At 38.0% G+C, this 14,837-nt stretch overlaps 1 protein-coding gene across 3 annotated transcripts in view; it reads left to right on the top strand.

Moving 5' to 3' along the window:
• Positions 1–10,892, top strand: part of IQCB1 (IQ motif containing B1) — a 67,256-nt gene extending 56,364 nt beyond the window's left edge. For all 3 annotated transcript variants that reach the window (XM_025990151.2, XM_025990152.2, XM_025990154.2), the window contains exons 13-15: positions 5,632–5,763; positions 9,309–9,465; positions 10,319–10,892. In XM_025990151.2, the coding sequence (XP_025845936.1) occupies positions 5,632–5,763; positions 9,309–9,465; positions 10,319–10,548 (519 nt within the window). In that variant the 3' untranslated portion in view covers positions 10,549–10,892. The remainder of the gene's footprint in view (positions 1–5,631; positions 5,764–9,308; positions 9,466–10,318) is intronic.
• The last annotated feature ends 3,945 nt before the right edge of the window (positions 10,893–14,837 follow it).

Raw genomic sequence — 14,837 nt, 5'->3', positions numbered from 1 at the left:
GAGGCAAAAACATGAATTCAAAGCTGACTTTGTATATACCTGCTGTAAACTATTGGTCTAGTCACTTAGCTTTTTTGAGTCTTAGTTTCTTCTATAAAATAAGAACCTCTTTACCATTGGACAAACTGATTTAGACACTCAGTCCTTACTACTTACATAGAACTTTGTACACCATTTATCATCTGCAGTGTTATTTGTTAATTTTTCTTTCTTTCCTTGGCTGTGACTTCCTCAGAGGTAAAGAACTAAGTCTTATCTATTATTGTCAGCTCTCAGCATGTGCTTGATGTATGAATGGATATTTACCCTACCCTTTTCACTCAGCTGTTATGTGAATAGAGATGACCCAATTTATGGGAAGGTATTTTGTGAATTGCAAAGCCTGTACTAGTTCAGCCCATCATAGTTTATTTTTTTAATGTACATAAAATGTATTGGATATAACTGGATCAATATAATTCTTGAATTATAGAATCACTTTCTTAAATGATAATATTCCTCAGATTTAGTAATATTTTATTGCCTTGGAAAAGCATAGCACACAAGGCTATTTATTTTATTTAATGACCAATTTTCCTAACATCTGTTATTCAGTTATACCTGTTAACTTTCATTTTAGGATATCAGGTCCTATAGCATTTTATAGTTCTTTATTGCTGAAGTTTGGGTTAATTTCAGTTTTTCACAGTGATAGATTTTGTATAGTTTCTTTCTTAATTCTCTGTGATTAACGTTTTACAAAGATTATTTAAAACTACTAAAAAAATAGGATAGAGTAAGTATTACAGAAGTAGGAAGGTATTTATCTGCTGCATCCTTCTTCCTCAGACTTTTCTGGTGATGTCAAGGTATATCTGCAACAAATAATCCTATACCATCACCAAACCACACCTACATCTCTGTTTCACCCTCTGTTAAACAGGCCCATCTAAGAATTAACCCATGGATATCGGTGTTAGACATACTTCTTTTAGAGGAACCTTTGGGTCCTTTCTAATACCTTTACCTCATGCCTACTTCCTTTTTAAAACTCTTCCCTATCAAAGAATCAACTGGGCCCTTATTAAATTGAATTACTGCCTTGCCTATTTAGATGAGCCCAAAATTTTATAAAAGGGTCCTACACTCTAAAGTGAGATACCCCAGTTTGTCCACCATTCCTTAGAGAAAGAAGCATAGAGGTCCTTATTGGAGAATATCTGAGGTCTACGAATGCAAAGTTAGTTTGGCTTTCACACTTTTCTTTGGCATAAGAGGAAAAAGATTAGTCACATCTGCTTCATATCTCCCCCACCCAAAAGGAATATGGATCTCCATGGTAAGAATAAAAAAGGATGGGTTAGGTCATGTTTTTAGTGTTTGCAACTCATTACTAAAAACAATGGTGAAGTCAAAGCAAAGCTAGCCAAAAAATAGATGAGAAGAGGATTCCTTTCAAAGAGGAAAAAGAATGAAAAATTATGAAGTATAGAGAGGGAAGAAAAATGAAAGTAGTTGAGAAAATTCAAATAGGGCAATCAGTGATCAGTAAATGATGCATTTTGCTACATTTTGAAGTATCTTTTTCTAAGACGTACTATAGACTTGTATATATACTGTATCCAATACAATACCTACTAACCATTTGTGACTACCTCAGTACTTGACAGATAGCTAGTTGAAATTGAAATGTGCTGTAAGTGTAAATTGCCCACCATATTTTGAAAACTTAGTATGAAAGTGTAAAATATAAAATACTTCATTAATAATTTTTACAGTGAGTACATGTGGAAGTGCCAATAATTTACATATATTGAGTTCTAATATGTTTAATAACTTAGTATATACAATATATTAATTTCACCAATTTTTTTCTTTTTTTATATGGCTACTAGAAAATTTAAAATTACAGGGGATCCCTGGGTGGCTCAGTGGTTTGGCGTCAGCCTTTAGCCCAGGGCGCGATCCTGGGGTCTCGGGATCGAGTCCCACGTCAGGCTCTTGGCATGGAGCCTGCTTCTCTCTCTGCCTCTCTCTATGTCTATCATGAATAAATAAATAAAATCTTAAAAGAAATAAAAATAAATAAGAAAATTTAAAATTACATTATGACTTCTATTATATTTCTGTTAGTCAGCAACTGATCTTAGTAAGAAAGAAAAAGGAATAATTCACTAGTTTCACTGAAAGTAGTAGGAGTATCATTTCATTGAACTTGTCCCTTAGAAGGAACTGGAGAGTTCCAGTGTTTTGGGCAGGAAAAGGCCAGAACTGGAAGAAAGACCAGAACCATTATTTACCTTTCTCCCTCCCTTATTTTGTGCAAAAGCAAAGGCATTCTTATGTAGCTAGAAATTGAAAAACCCTGTGTAAAACTGCTAATTTCAAATTATACACGTTTAACATAGGCAACTTGGACTTCTCCGTAGTGGCATAGTGTTGAAATTAAATTTGAAGAGTTCACTGCATCTTCCCTTTTAATTCCTCAGGATTTTCTTCTCTTGCTTTCTTATCTCTTAGGCTAAGAAGGAAGATGCTGGTTGCTGGTGTCTGGTCTTTAGGGCCAGAATGAGGGCAATTTTTGCCACTTGATTATAGCAGAAAAGTATTACAGCACTATTATACATATCCATTACAGACTGACCACAAAAACACTTAGTAAAACAAACCATTAGCAGTTGAGAAAATAAAAAACAAGGAGAGAAATATAATTTCAGAGAGTCCTGAAATGACAAAGAATGAATGAAGAAATGGTCAAGGTGGCCTTTTTTGATCTAGGAACAGAGATTCTTCTGTTCTGGTACCTTAATTCTAATGTTCCCAGCATAACATGTTAAGCCTAGAGTGGTACTAAAAGCAGGAGATAGAGGAGAGAGAAGGAGAAGCAAAGAAGAATTATCAAGTAAAGGAAAGAATCCAAGGAAAGGAGAGGGTCTCTCAACAGGAGGCTGTAAGCGCAGTTGAAGGCTCCAATAACATACTAAAACAGAGATATTATGGAAATTTTATATACTGAGTGAGAAGACCTCCAACCCTTTTTTTTTCTCCCCTTAGGTTCCAGTGTGCTGTCAGCCAGGCTTATCTCTTAAAAAGAGTAGATGGAGAGTATTTTATTCAGGAAATCTGAGAAAAGTTACAAGTATACTCACAATGGTGTACTTCAAAGAAACAGCTCATTTCGGTCTTTCTGTATTGAAGTATGGTGGTTAAGCCCTACCTACCTATCCAGAATTTCTAAACACCTTCTTAGGGCTCACTCTTAAAAATAGCTCAAAATGTCATTGGGTATCTGAGAAAAGCTGAGGCCAAAACAAACAGAATAAAAGTACTTGATGGAAATAGAGGCATTGCAGGGATAAGAAAACTTTTTAAAAATCTGTTATTTCCTCAGAGCTAAGAGAGGATAATGCATGAAACAAAACCAAGATGCTATATAAAAGGGAACAAATAGAATCAAAATCAGCAGAAGAAAAAATAAAAGACATAATAAAAGGGCTAGGGAAAAGTTTGGGAAGTCTATAGAGCAGGGGGAAAAAAAAAAAAAAAGATAACCAGTCCAAGAGGTCAAACATTCAAACATTTGAAAGAAAGAACAGAATAAAACCTGGTAGCTAAAATGTATTAGATTAAGGCTGTTATATATTTGAGGGAAAATGATTTCCGCCCACACCATCAATTTAAGGTGACTAAAGACATTTTCATGCATCACAAAGTCTTTATTTTTTTTTAAGATTTTATTTATTTATTCTTCATAGAGACAGAGAGAGAGAGAGGCAGAGACACAGGCAGAGGGAGAAGCAGGCTCCATGCAGAGAGCCCAATGTGGGACTCATCCAGGTTCTCCAGGATCACGCCCTGGGCTGCAGGCGGCGCTAAACCGCTGCGCCACCGGGGCTGCCCACAAAGTCTTTAAAACAAAGAAGTTACCCAAGAAAAAAGACAATATAGAATATAGGAAAATGAAAAGAAAGATGAAAAGGAGTCACCAAGATGATGGTGAATGGAGATACCAGGCATAGAGAGTAGTCAGTTTAGGTTGGAGCGGGTCAGAAAGCTCCAGAATAAATATATGTCCAGCAAAATAAATTTGACAGAATGTCTGATATGTTTTAATGTATTAAGCATTAAGACAGTTTAGATACATAATCAGTGATAAGTATGTAGAAAAATAAGCACAGGAAAACACTAATTCTAGAGAAAATTTTAAAATGTGCAAAAAAGGGAAAGTAAATTATATACTATGTGGATCAAAATTGAATGGCCTTGATGTAGTCATAATTATGTAAACACTGGGCATTGATGTAACTAAATTTATCATAATATTGGATGTTTAGGGATATGGAAAGTATGTGGGAGAGCAAGCAGTGAAAGAGACCTAAGCTAAATCCTTATCTTCCATACAAGAAAGTCAATAGATAATACCTATACCTGAAAACTGACAGAAAAGTAGATGGACATAAACATCAAAAGAAAAACCTGAAAGTGTTAAAGTTGTTATCTTTGAGAGAAGGGGCAGAGAACTGCAGGGGTCTTTTGGGGGGGGGGGTGAGTAAGAATTCATATAAAACTGACATTTTAAACAATAGATTGTTACATCAACGAGTTTTCTCCTGGAAAGCACTGAATAGTAAAATATTTTATTTATACTTTGTGAGCCATGCAGTCTGTTTTAAGTATTCATCTCTACAATTGTAGCACAAAGGAAGCTGTAGTCAAAACACAAGCATGAAATATTAATATGTTATTGTAGCCACTGAATTTGGAATTTCATAATTTTCTCGTCACAGTATATTCCTTTTTGAACTTTTCAACCATACAAAAGTACAAAACCATTCTGAACTCTTAAGCCATACAAAAACAAGCAGCAGGCTGAATTTGGTATGGGGGCCATAATTTGCCAACCTTTCCCTTAAAGCAATGTGAAATACAACTTTGATGAAAATAAAAACTACAAGGAAGAGTGAAAAAAAAATTGGGCAGAATAATTTCAAATTTTCTCCAACTCTTGCCTGTTCAAGACTTCTAGTTTTACTGGGAGTTCTTTCTGAAGGACACAAGGAAGAACATTCAGAAAGTACTTTCATTATTTGGCCCATACTTTACAATTTTACAATATTTTCTCATTTACCGAGTTTTTTTTTATATACTGTCCCTTTACCAAGTTTTTTCTTATATACTGTCCCTTTGGTCCTCACATTTTTGTAGTCTAAGTAGAATTGGGGTTTGTGTTTTCTATAGACACAGAACCCATCTTGTGGAGATCAAGTGACTTGCCCAAAATCAGACACAGTTTATAAGTGACTAGTATTGAGACAAGAACTTATTTCCAGCTTTTTCCTCCTTATTGCTTACTATACTATGCCCCAAGTCAGAATTTATAAGGGACTAGAACTGAGACAAGAACTCACTTCCTATTTTTTCCTCTCTTTTGCTTACATACAGATAATACATGAATATATACTTGTAAAATATTAAAACACAACAAAAGAATATCATTAAAAAGTCATTGTCCTCCCTCACTTTAGTCACAATCCCATCCCTCTCCCCATGCATACTCAGTTAACAACTGTTATAATGTTGTTACCATATGTTGTAGAATAAAATAATTCTGTTAGTCAGGAATGAAAAATCACAAATCTTTTTTTGCCCCAGACTCTTAAATTCCTAGCAAAGTGCCGTAAGAAAAAGAAACTATTTGCTCCTTGGCGAGGACTTCAAGATCTCACCGATGCACGGAGAGTTGAATTAAAGCAACAAGTGGATGACTATCTCAGAAGACATCCGGTATGCAGGCTTCTGTGCCATATTAGTGTTACATTTTTTCAGTGCATGATATTCACCAATAAAACATTGTATTGTATGTATTTGTGCATTTACTATTGGTATAAGGTAATACGGTGGCTTTACCATAGAGTTAAGGGATTTGGGGCCTTTTAATTATATGGGCCATAGTATAGTCAATAGGGAAGGAGACTGCTTCAAATTGATTATTTCCTATAGTATATCAGTAAGACATGGTCATTGCCAGTTCTGACTTCTACTTCTAGCCAAAATGGAGTAACAGAGACTGAATTTACTTCCCATCTGAAAAAATGGTTTTCAAGACCATGGACATTAGACAGTGAAGGTTAGTAATTCCTGAGAGGCAAGATGGAGTAAAAGGGACTGGATTTGCTTCCTTCCTGAAACCACTGGGAAACAAAAGATAAAATACATGAAACAGTGGTTTTCAAGACCATGGACATCAAACAAAGAAGGTTATAATTATTGAGAGGGAACAAAGTGGGCCCTAGCTTATTGCCCTGAGAAAGTTTCTAGGTCACAGCACAAGGAGGAGGAACAGAGGAGGAGCTCTTTGGAATCCCCATGCTGAGGAGCTGAAACTGAGAGTCTACAGAGAACAAGACAGCTAGATTTCATAGGACAGAGTACAGAGCAAAAAGATAGACAAAGAGCACATCAGATATCTGCAGAATATTACCCCTTGAGTGTATTTCAGGAATCTGATTAGCACATGTATGTAAGGAAACTACCCAGGGCCAAGGAAACAGTCATCTTCAAAGAGAGAACAGTGCCTGATACTCAACACTGGTGCAAGAGTAGTACATACTCCCATCAAATAGACTGGAAAAGCTTAATTCACAGGACATCAGAAAGAATGATTAGGAGTCTTGCCTTAGTAGTAGAAAGTAAATAGTGTAGACTGACGCATTCTGCTAGACAAGTCGTAAAAGTAGGAGCCAAAAAAATCAAAAGTTTTTTTATGCAATTTAACCACATCTCAGAAAAAAAAACCTCAAGATTTTTAGAAATACATACATATATATATATATATATATATATATATATATACACACACACATATATATCCAGCATTCAACAAAGTAAAAGTTAAAATGTCTGGCATCCAATCAGAGTAACAGGCATATATAGAGGTAGGAAGACATGACTCATAATGAGGAGGATATGTAATCCAACCAGTTTAGAGATTACACATATGTTAGACTTAGCAGAGAAGGACATTGTAGGTGGCTCAGCAGTTAAGTGCCTGTCTTCATCCCAGGGCATGATCCTGGGGTCCAGGATCAAGTTCCACATTGGGCTCCCTGCATGGAGCCTGCTTCTCCTTCTGCCTGTGTCTCTGCCTCTCTCTCTCTCTCTCTCTCTCTCTCTGTCTCCTCATGAATAAATAAAAATCTTTAAAAAAGAGAGAGAGAGAGAGAGAAGGACATTGTTCATACATTCATATTTTTAAAGGGATGTGTTGGGACAAATGGGTGGCTCAATTGGTTAAGTGGCTGCCTTCAGCTCAGATCATGATCCCAGGGTCCTGGGATCAAGCCCCCCATCGGGCTCCTTGCTCAGGGCCTGCTCCTCCCTCTCCCTCTGCCACTCCCCCATATTTATAAATTAGACTATGCTGAGTATCTGCTATGAGTGGAATCATGCAGTATTTATCCATTTGTGACTGACTTACTTCATTTAGTCCAATGTCTTTAAGGTTCATCCACATCATAGCTTTTTTATTTTTTAAAGAATTTTTTAAGGTTGGATAATATTCCATTATAAGTATATACCCCATTTTGTTTATCCATTCAGCTATTGATGGACACTTGGATTACTTCCACCTTTTGGCTATTGTGAATAGTATTGCCTTGAACATGGATATACAAATATCTATTCATATCACTGCTCTAAATTTTGGGGGGCATATACCCAGGAGCAGAATAGCTAAATCTTACGGTAATTTTATTTCTGTTTTTTTTTTGAGAAACCTCCTTACTATTTTCCAATGCACTGATCCATTTTACTTTCCCACTGGCAGTGCATAGGGGTTCCAGTTTCTCCATATCCTCGCCTATTGTTACTTTCACATCCTAAGGAGTATGAGGTGGTATATCATTGTGAATGGATTTGGATTTCCCTAATGATTACTGATTTTGAGCATCTTTTATTGGCCATTGGAATATCTTCTTTTTTAATTTAAATTCAGTTTAGTTAACAATGTCCATTCAAGTTCTTTGCCCATTTTTTATTCCAGTTGTTTGGTTTTGGGGGGGGGGGGGTTATTGAGTTTTAGGAGTTATCTATATGTTCTGGATATTAATATTTTATCAGGTATGTGATTCACAAATATTTTCTCCTATTCTGTGTGTTACCTTTTTACTCAGTTCATAGTATCCTTTGCTGCGCAGAAATTTTTAATTTTGATGGAAGTTCAACTTGTATATTTTACCTTTTGTTATAACTGTATCTTCAGTGTTATATTTGGGAAATGGCCAGACCTAATGTCATGAAGCTTTCCGTCTATCTTTTCTTGTAAGAGGTTTTTTGTTTTTTTTTAATTTTTTATTTATTTATGATAGTCACACAGAGAGAGAGAGAGAGAGAGAGAGAGAGAGGCAGAGACACAGGCAGAGGGAGAAGCAGGCTCCATGCACCGGAAGCCCGACATGGGATTCAATCCCGGGTCTCCAGGATCGTGCCCTGGGCCAAAGGCAGGCGCCAAACCGCTGCGCCACCCAGGGATCCCTCTTCTAAGAGTTTTATAGTTTTATCTCTTACATTGAGGTCTTTGATTTCTCTTTCTCTCTCTCTCTCTCTTTCCTTTTTTAATGCATTATGTATGATTTTGATGCATGCTCTTGTTTAAAAAAGAAGTAGTGCCTTAGTCATATTCTAGTGCTGCTGTTTAAGATTCTGTGACTGAAAAGTATGGTGGTAGCTGGAGAGGGACTGCATCCCAGACCAGAGCCAGGAACTGGAATATTTGAGAAGTTGTGATAATCAAAAGCTTTATCAGCTTCAGAGTTAAGATTTTCTGATACTTCTCTGAACTAATCTTCAAAGTAATTGCATAGCCAAAGGAATATGGTCCTTTAGCTGATTTTGTACCTTAATCTGTGAAACCAGAAGCAATTCTAACATTATGGTTTAAATAAGTTTAGGACCGAGGGTGACGGAGTCTGTCCGGTGGGGTCTGGAACAAGAGGTTGCCTTGTTACTCCTGTTCCAGGCCCGTATCTTTACCAAACCATTTGTAGTTTTCCCTGTGGTCTCTCAATCTTAACTCTTCTCCCAGAATTCCACAGTGTGTGAGGAAGTAAAGTATAGGAGCACACCAGAAAGAAACTACCCCCTGAATTTTTATCTGAAGCTGCTTTTAAAAGGCTATTTAATGCTTGCACAAGAGAACAAGCTAGATGAGATTCAACTGATAGGATGAGAGGCAGCTAAACATGCTGAAACCTCTTCTAAGTGTTTGAGCAAAACATGGGTGTGGGTGTATGTGTGTCTCCTGTAATAATATTTCTGTTCTTTCTTCCCAGAGCTCTCAAATGTCAGATATGACTAGCAGAGAGCTCCATTCCCAAGCTCAAGAACAACTGCAACACTACCTTATGGGCAGGGCCCTAGAAGAGAGAGCCCAGCAGCACAGGGAGGCTCTGATGGCTCAGATCAGCACCAACATTGAACAGTTAATGAGTATGTGCTTGTTCCATTTTTGTTTCCTAAAATGAACACCCTATGCAAGATTTTGTGACATCTAAAATCTTCAGAAGGAAAATACCACTTAATGGTTTAGAATGTCTCTTGTCCTGAGCAATTTCTAGATCCAGAATGTGCCAGCCCGTGATCTTTTCAAATACAAATCCCATAAGCTCCTTTTGGCTGCTCTTCCGAGCCTTGCTATCCTTCAAAGGTATCAACTCAGACAATAGTTACTAATTATAAAGGTGCTGAGCCCTACTAGCTAGGTTCTTTTGTGTGATCTCAAAAGCTTTTGATCATATTTTAGAAGTTGGTGATGACCGTAGTTACAATGCCATTTTATAATTTTTAATGAAGTGCTTTCACAAAAGTTAATTCATCTGCTCATAGGGACATTTAGTGAGAGATCTCATCCATGAAGCCACAGTGTTTGAATCCACCTGTGAAACACTGTTAATATATATGGAGCAGAGAAGGCCAGAGTTCTCTATTTAGTGCCATTACTTTTGAATTTTGTATTTTTTAATAGATAGAGGGGTGTAATTGAGCCTCTCATATATAGGATGGAGTTCTACTATATTTAAAGAATTCGTGTTTTTTAAATCATCTTTAAAAAGCTACATCTTTTTTTTATTCTTTTAAACACAGTGGGGGTGGGCAGTTGCTGTCAGCCACACCTACAACTTGTGAATAGTTATATACCATCTATAGCTAGCAATGATGAAGATTCAGAGTTGGAACCCTGTCCCTGCTTGCTATAGCAGAGTTCCAACTCTATAGTTTCCAAGTTCCTACTTGTTTGGTACAGAACTCTTCTACTCACCTATTTATTTTCTGTTTATTACAGAGGCACCGAGTCTGAAGGAGGCAGAAGGGAAAGAACCTGAACTCTTCCTAAGTAGATCCAGGCCTGTGGCAGCTAAGGCTAAGCAGGCCCATCTTACTGCCCTGAAGCATATACAGGCACCTTGGTGGAAGAAGCTTGGGGAAGAAGCAGGAGATGAGATTGATGTTCCAAAGGATGAGTTTAGTTTAGAGTTAGGAACTTTATTCATTGGTGGAACCAAACCCCCTTAAGAAGCTATCCAGAGAAATGACACAAATCCTTTATTTTAGATTATTTTGGTTCTGCCTCTGGCATGCTAGTAGACTAGAGCTATCTTTTACTCATGGCTTTCCAGAGATTCCTCTCCAAATAAGATTTTCAGGCAGTAAGCAAAGAGTTGTCTTCCCACTTTCGCAGTTCTATTTTCCTTTTTCCACACGACCATCCATGGCCACACATACAAATTAAGAATGTGGCTTTTATGTGGAACTAACCTCAGCACGACATTCTGTTTATGTGAAATTTTCTGTTGTTTTGCTGTTTTCCTACCAAAGGTGTCTTCTAAATAAATATTTTCAACAATTATTCTCAAAAACTTGTCAAGATTTCTTCAACTTTTCACATTTATTATTTAGATTTCATATTTCTCTAATATAAGAAGGGTGCTCTTGGACTTTATTAAGGTGAGAGAACAAATGGTCATTTGAAGGGTACTTCACTATTTTCTACCAAACATTGGTTGAATTCATTTTCTATCTTATTTCTAAAAGAACTACTTTTTTAAAAATCCTAGGATTCAGCACAGGAAAAAATTATTTCAGATAAAATTCTGTTTTAACTATGAGAATTATGTAACTCATCGGTTGCCTTTGTCTTATCTACTATGAATCTCAGAGCTAAATATAATGCTTAACTTTTATATGATCCTAGGTAGCTATATACTTACTTGGTTCCAACCTAATATTTTCTGATTTTCTTTTTTTTTTTTTTTTTAACATTTTTTTTTTTAATCTTTATTTATTTATGATAGTCACAGAGAGAGAGAGAGGCAGAGACATAGGCAGAGGGAGAAGCAGGCTCCATGCACCGGGAGCCCGATGTGGGACTCGATCCCGGGTCTCCAGGATCGCGCCCTGGGCCAAAGGCAGGCGCCAAACCGCTGCGCCACCCAGGGATCCCCTGATTTTCTTATTTATCTTTAATTGTATTTTAATACTAGAAGCTTTTTTTTTTTTTTCAGACCTACTTCTATTTGTATTTGTAACAATATGGAGTTTAAGTTAAAAACAATTAACAAATCATGGACTCAATAAGATAAGGAACCTGGAGGGTACTTCTTATATAAATGAGTGAAAATACCAATATTTCTGGATGATAAGGCCAAATTTTATAACATCCAGTCCTCTAAAATTAAGTTTAGTAAAGTTCTAGTTAGTATCCTAATGTAATTATTATTCATAATTGTGAAATAAATGTATAGAATTCATCTGTGATAATCAGATGGAAGTTCTGGTTTCAGTGAGAATGTAGAAAGCTATGTGAAAATGTTGCTCTCAGGTTAAAAAAAAAAAGCCAGATAATCTGCAAAAATAATTTTTCTTGAGCCTATTTGATTGCTGAGGCCCTAGGGACAACCAAGTAAATTGAGATGGGACTCAGTATCTGTGAAATGAGCTATTTCATCTTTAGTAGAGCACAAGAAACAAAGATGGCTAAAATTTTAACGAATTCTTAAAGGCCAGTAATGGGGTAGCATGTCAGTTTAGAACATCTAGGAGCCTCAGACAGGAGAATTCAGACCTTCACCAAATTCAGGAAAGGTTGGGAGCAGGGCAGCAGGCCTGAAGAGATCCCCTTCATGGTGTAGGCAAACGTGATAGGCTGCTACTGGGTGACATGATCTAAGTCCTGTCTGCATTCCCAAACCCTTCTCTTAAAAGCCTTAGACTGCTGGAGCAGGGGCAGTAAGCCTTCTTAACCCCAAGGATCAGAGAAAATTCCATTGCATGTTAAGGAGGAAATAGAAATAAAAACTATCTGTTTCTGGGGGCAGGATAGGAAACACTCTAGACCTAGACACCAAACGAAATCCAGCATTGCTGAGGGAGAGATGAAAACCAAATTCCCCTCCTGAGAGACAAGAAATCATCTTAGCCCCAGAAATCCCATGTAACACAAAGCAGATGTCTGCCAATGCTGGGAAGGAAACTGCCAAGACCACCACAGATAATGACTGCCAAGAGGGAGAAGAATAGGAACACTGAGAAAGCCCTACCTCCAATCACAGGAAGAAGAGATCTGCCTAAGATTTAGGCCGGATCAGGACAACACAACACCCATGTCCCAACAGCTAGCCTAGCACCAAGTAATGTGCCATGGCAATTTATCACCAGCATGGAGAGAAACCCCTATGGCAAAGGCATACAGGGACCCTTGAAAGTGGAGAGTGGAGCCAGAATACTAAAAAACCTTCAAGCTTCCCAGACCCCTCTCTAAGCACAAGGTAACAACAGGTTTAAAAAATAATTTGAAGTCTATGGTACATAGAAGATAAAAAGGAAAACCATGTTGGTTCCTGCAGGCGGCCCTGTGGTTATGCTGGTGATAGGAGGGAGGGAGCTTGAGGGAAAATGAACCTGCCAGTTTCTTTGTGAACTCTGAGATCGGTAAGTAACTCTCCCTCCCATATGCCCCAGGCGTTTTTCAAACTACTGCTTCTATGCTTAATCTCCATGGGCTGTTTGCTGTCTCTTTAAAGATGGGGACTCAGCCTTCTGTCGCCCTCTGGGCTCTCTCAGAACTGAGCTGACTTTTTAATGTTCCATGCTTTAAGCCTCCCTGGTTGTAAGAACTCATGAAATTCGGCCCTTCCAATTTTCAAAACCAAATGGTATGGGGATTTGTTTTCCCTGTGCAGGATCGCTGGTGTGATAGTCTGTTTCTTGCCTTCTCTGCACCCACAGCTCCCTCCCTCCTGCAGCTGGACCTACAGAATTTAGCTCCCTACCGTATCTCTACCCTTACTACCCACTTCAGTGTGACCCCTTCTCTACATCTAGTTGTGGAGTTTGTTCTGCCAGTATTTGGGTTGTTTTCTGGGTTATTTACACTAAAGTGAGTGTTACTTAGATGTATCTATGGGACAAGGCAAGTTTAGGGGGCTCCTACTCCACCATCTTCCTCAGAAGTCTAATGTTCTGAGTTTTTATTGTGGTTTCATAACATAGGGTGATTGTTTGAATCATTGAGCATGTGACTGAAGTCAATCTCCAGCCCTCCCTCACCTCCTCAGAGGTTGGGAGGTCAGGCTGATATTATGTGGCTCAAATCCTCAACCCTCTAATCACATAGTTGGCCTTTCTGTCATGATTCACTCCCTGTTTTGATTCCTTTATTTAGCATAAACTCATATGTAGTCCAGTGGTCTAACATAAAGAACAAAATGCCCCTATTACTCAAGAAATTCCAGGGGTTTAGAAGCCCCATCCCACAACATGGGGCAAAGAGCAAACAAATCTTTATAAAACATCCCCAAACTTACTGTCTGATCTAAAAAGAGTTGTACCTTTGTCTGGGCATAAGTAGTATCACCCTTAGTCTTTTCTATTTTATACATATCTGACATTAAGTCAAAAACTGGGGCACACAAAAATCTAGGGAAGAAAATAACCTTTTTTCAAGAGATAACTATCAGATTCAGAGATGACTCCGATATTAGGACTCACACTCAATAACTACTGTTAATATGTTAAAAGATATAACTCAAAAGTTGACAACATGTGTAAACAGATGGTGAGTTTTACAGAGATAGAAACTATTTTAAAAAGAGATCAGTAGGGGATCCCTGGGTGGCGCAGCGGTTTGGCGCCTGCCTTTGGCCCAGGGCGCGATCCTGGAGACCCGGGATCGAATCCCACGTCAGGCTCCCGGTGCATGGAGCCTGCTTCTCCCTCTGCCTGTATCTCTGCCTCTCTCTCTCTCTCTGTGACTATCATAAATAAATAAAAATTAAAAAAAAAAAATTTTAAAAAAAAAGAGATCAGTAGAAATGCTAGAAAAAGCACAGTATTAGCAGTTAAGAATTTCTTTGAGAAGTTCATTAGCAGGGACACCTGGGTGGCTGAGTGGTTGAATGTCTGTCTTTGGCTCAGGGTGTGATCCTGGAGTCCCAGGATTTTTTTTTTTTTTTAAGATTTTATTTATTGATTCATGAGAGACAGAGAGAGAGAGAGGCAGAGACACAGGCAGAGGGAGAAGCAGGCTCCCTGCAGGGAGCTTGACGTGGTACTTGATCCCAGGTCTCCAGGATCTGGCACTGGGTTGAAGGCGGCGCCAAACCGCTGGGCCATCAGGGCTGCCCCCGGAGTCCCAGGATTGAGTCCCACATCAGGCTTCTTGCATGAAGCCTGCTTTTCCCTCTGCCTGTGTCTCTGCCTCCCTCTTTCTCTCTCATGAATAAATAAATAAAATCTTTTAAGAGAGAGAGAGAGAAGTTCATTAGCAGACTAGAATTAAGCAAAGAATAAATGAATTTGACAAT

This window comes from Vulpes vulpes, chromosome 1 (assembly GCF_048418805.1).
Source record: "Vulpes vulpes isolate BD-2025 chromosome 1, VulVul3, whole genome shotgun sequence".
Taxonomy (NCBI): domain Eukaryota; kingdom Metazoa; phylum Chordata; class Mammalia; order Carnivora; family Canidae; genus Vulpes; species Vulpes vulpes.
Note: the sequence above shows the minus strand (reverse complement) of the source record. Positions and strands in the feature narration are given on the sequence as shown.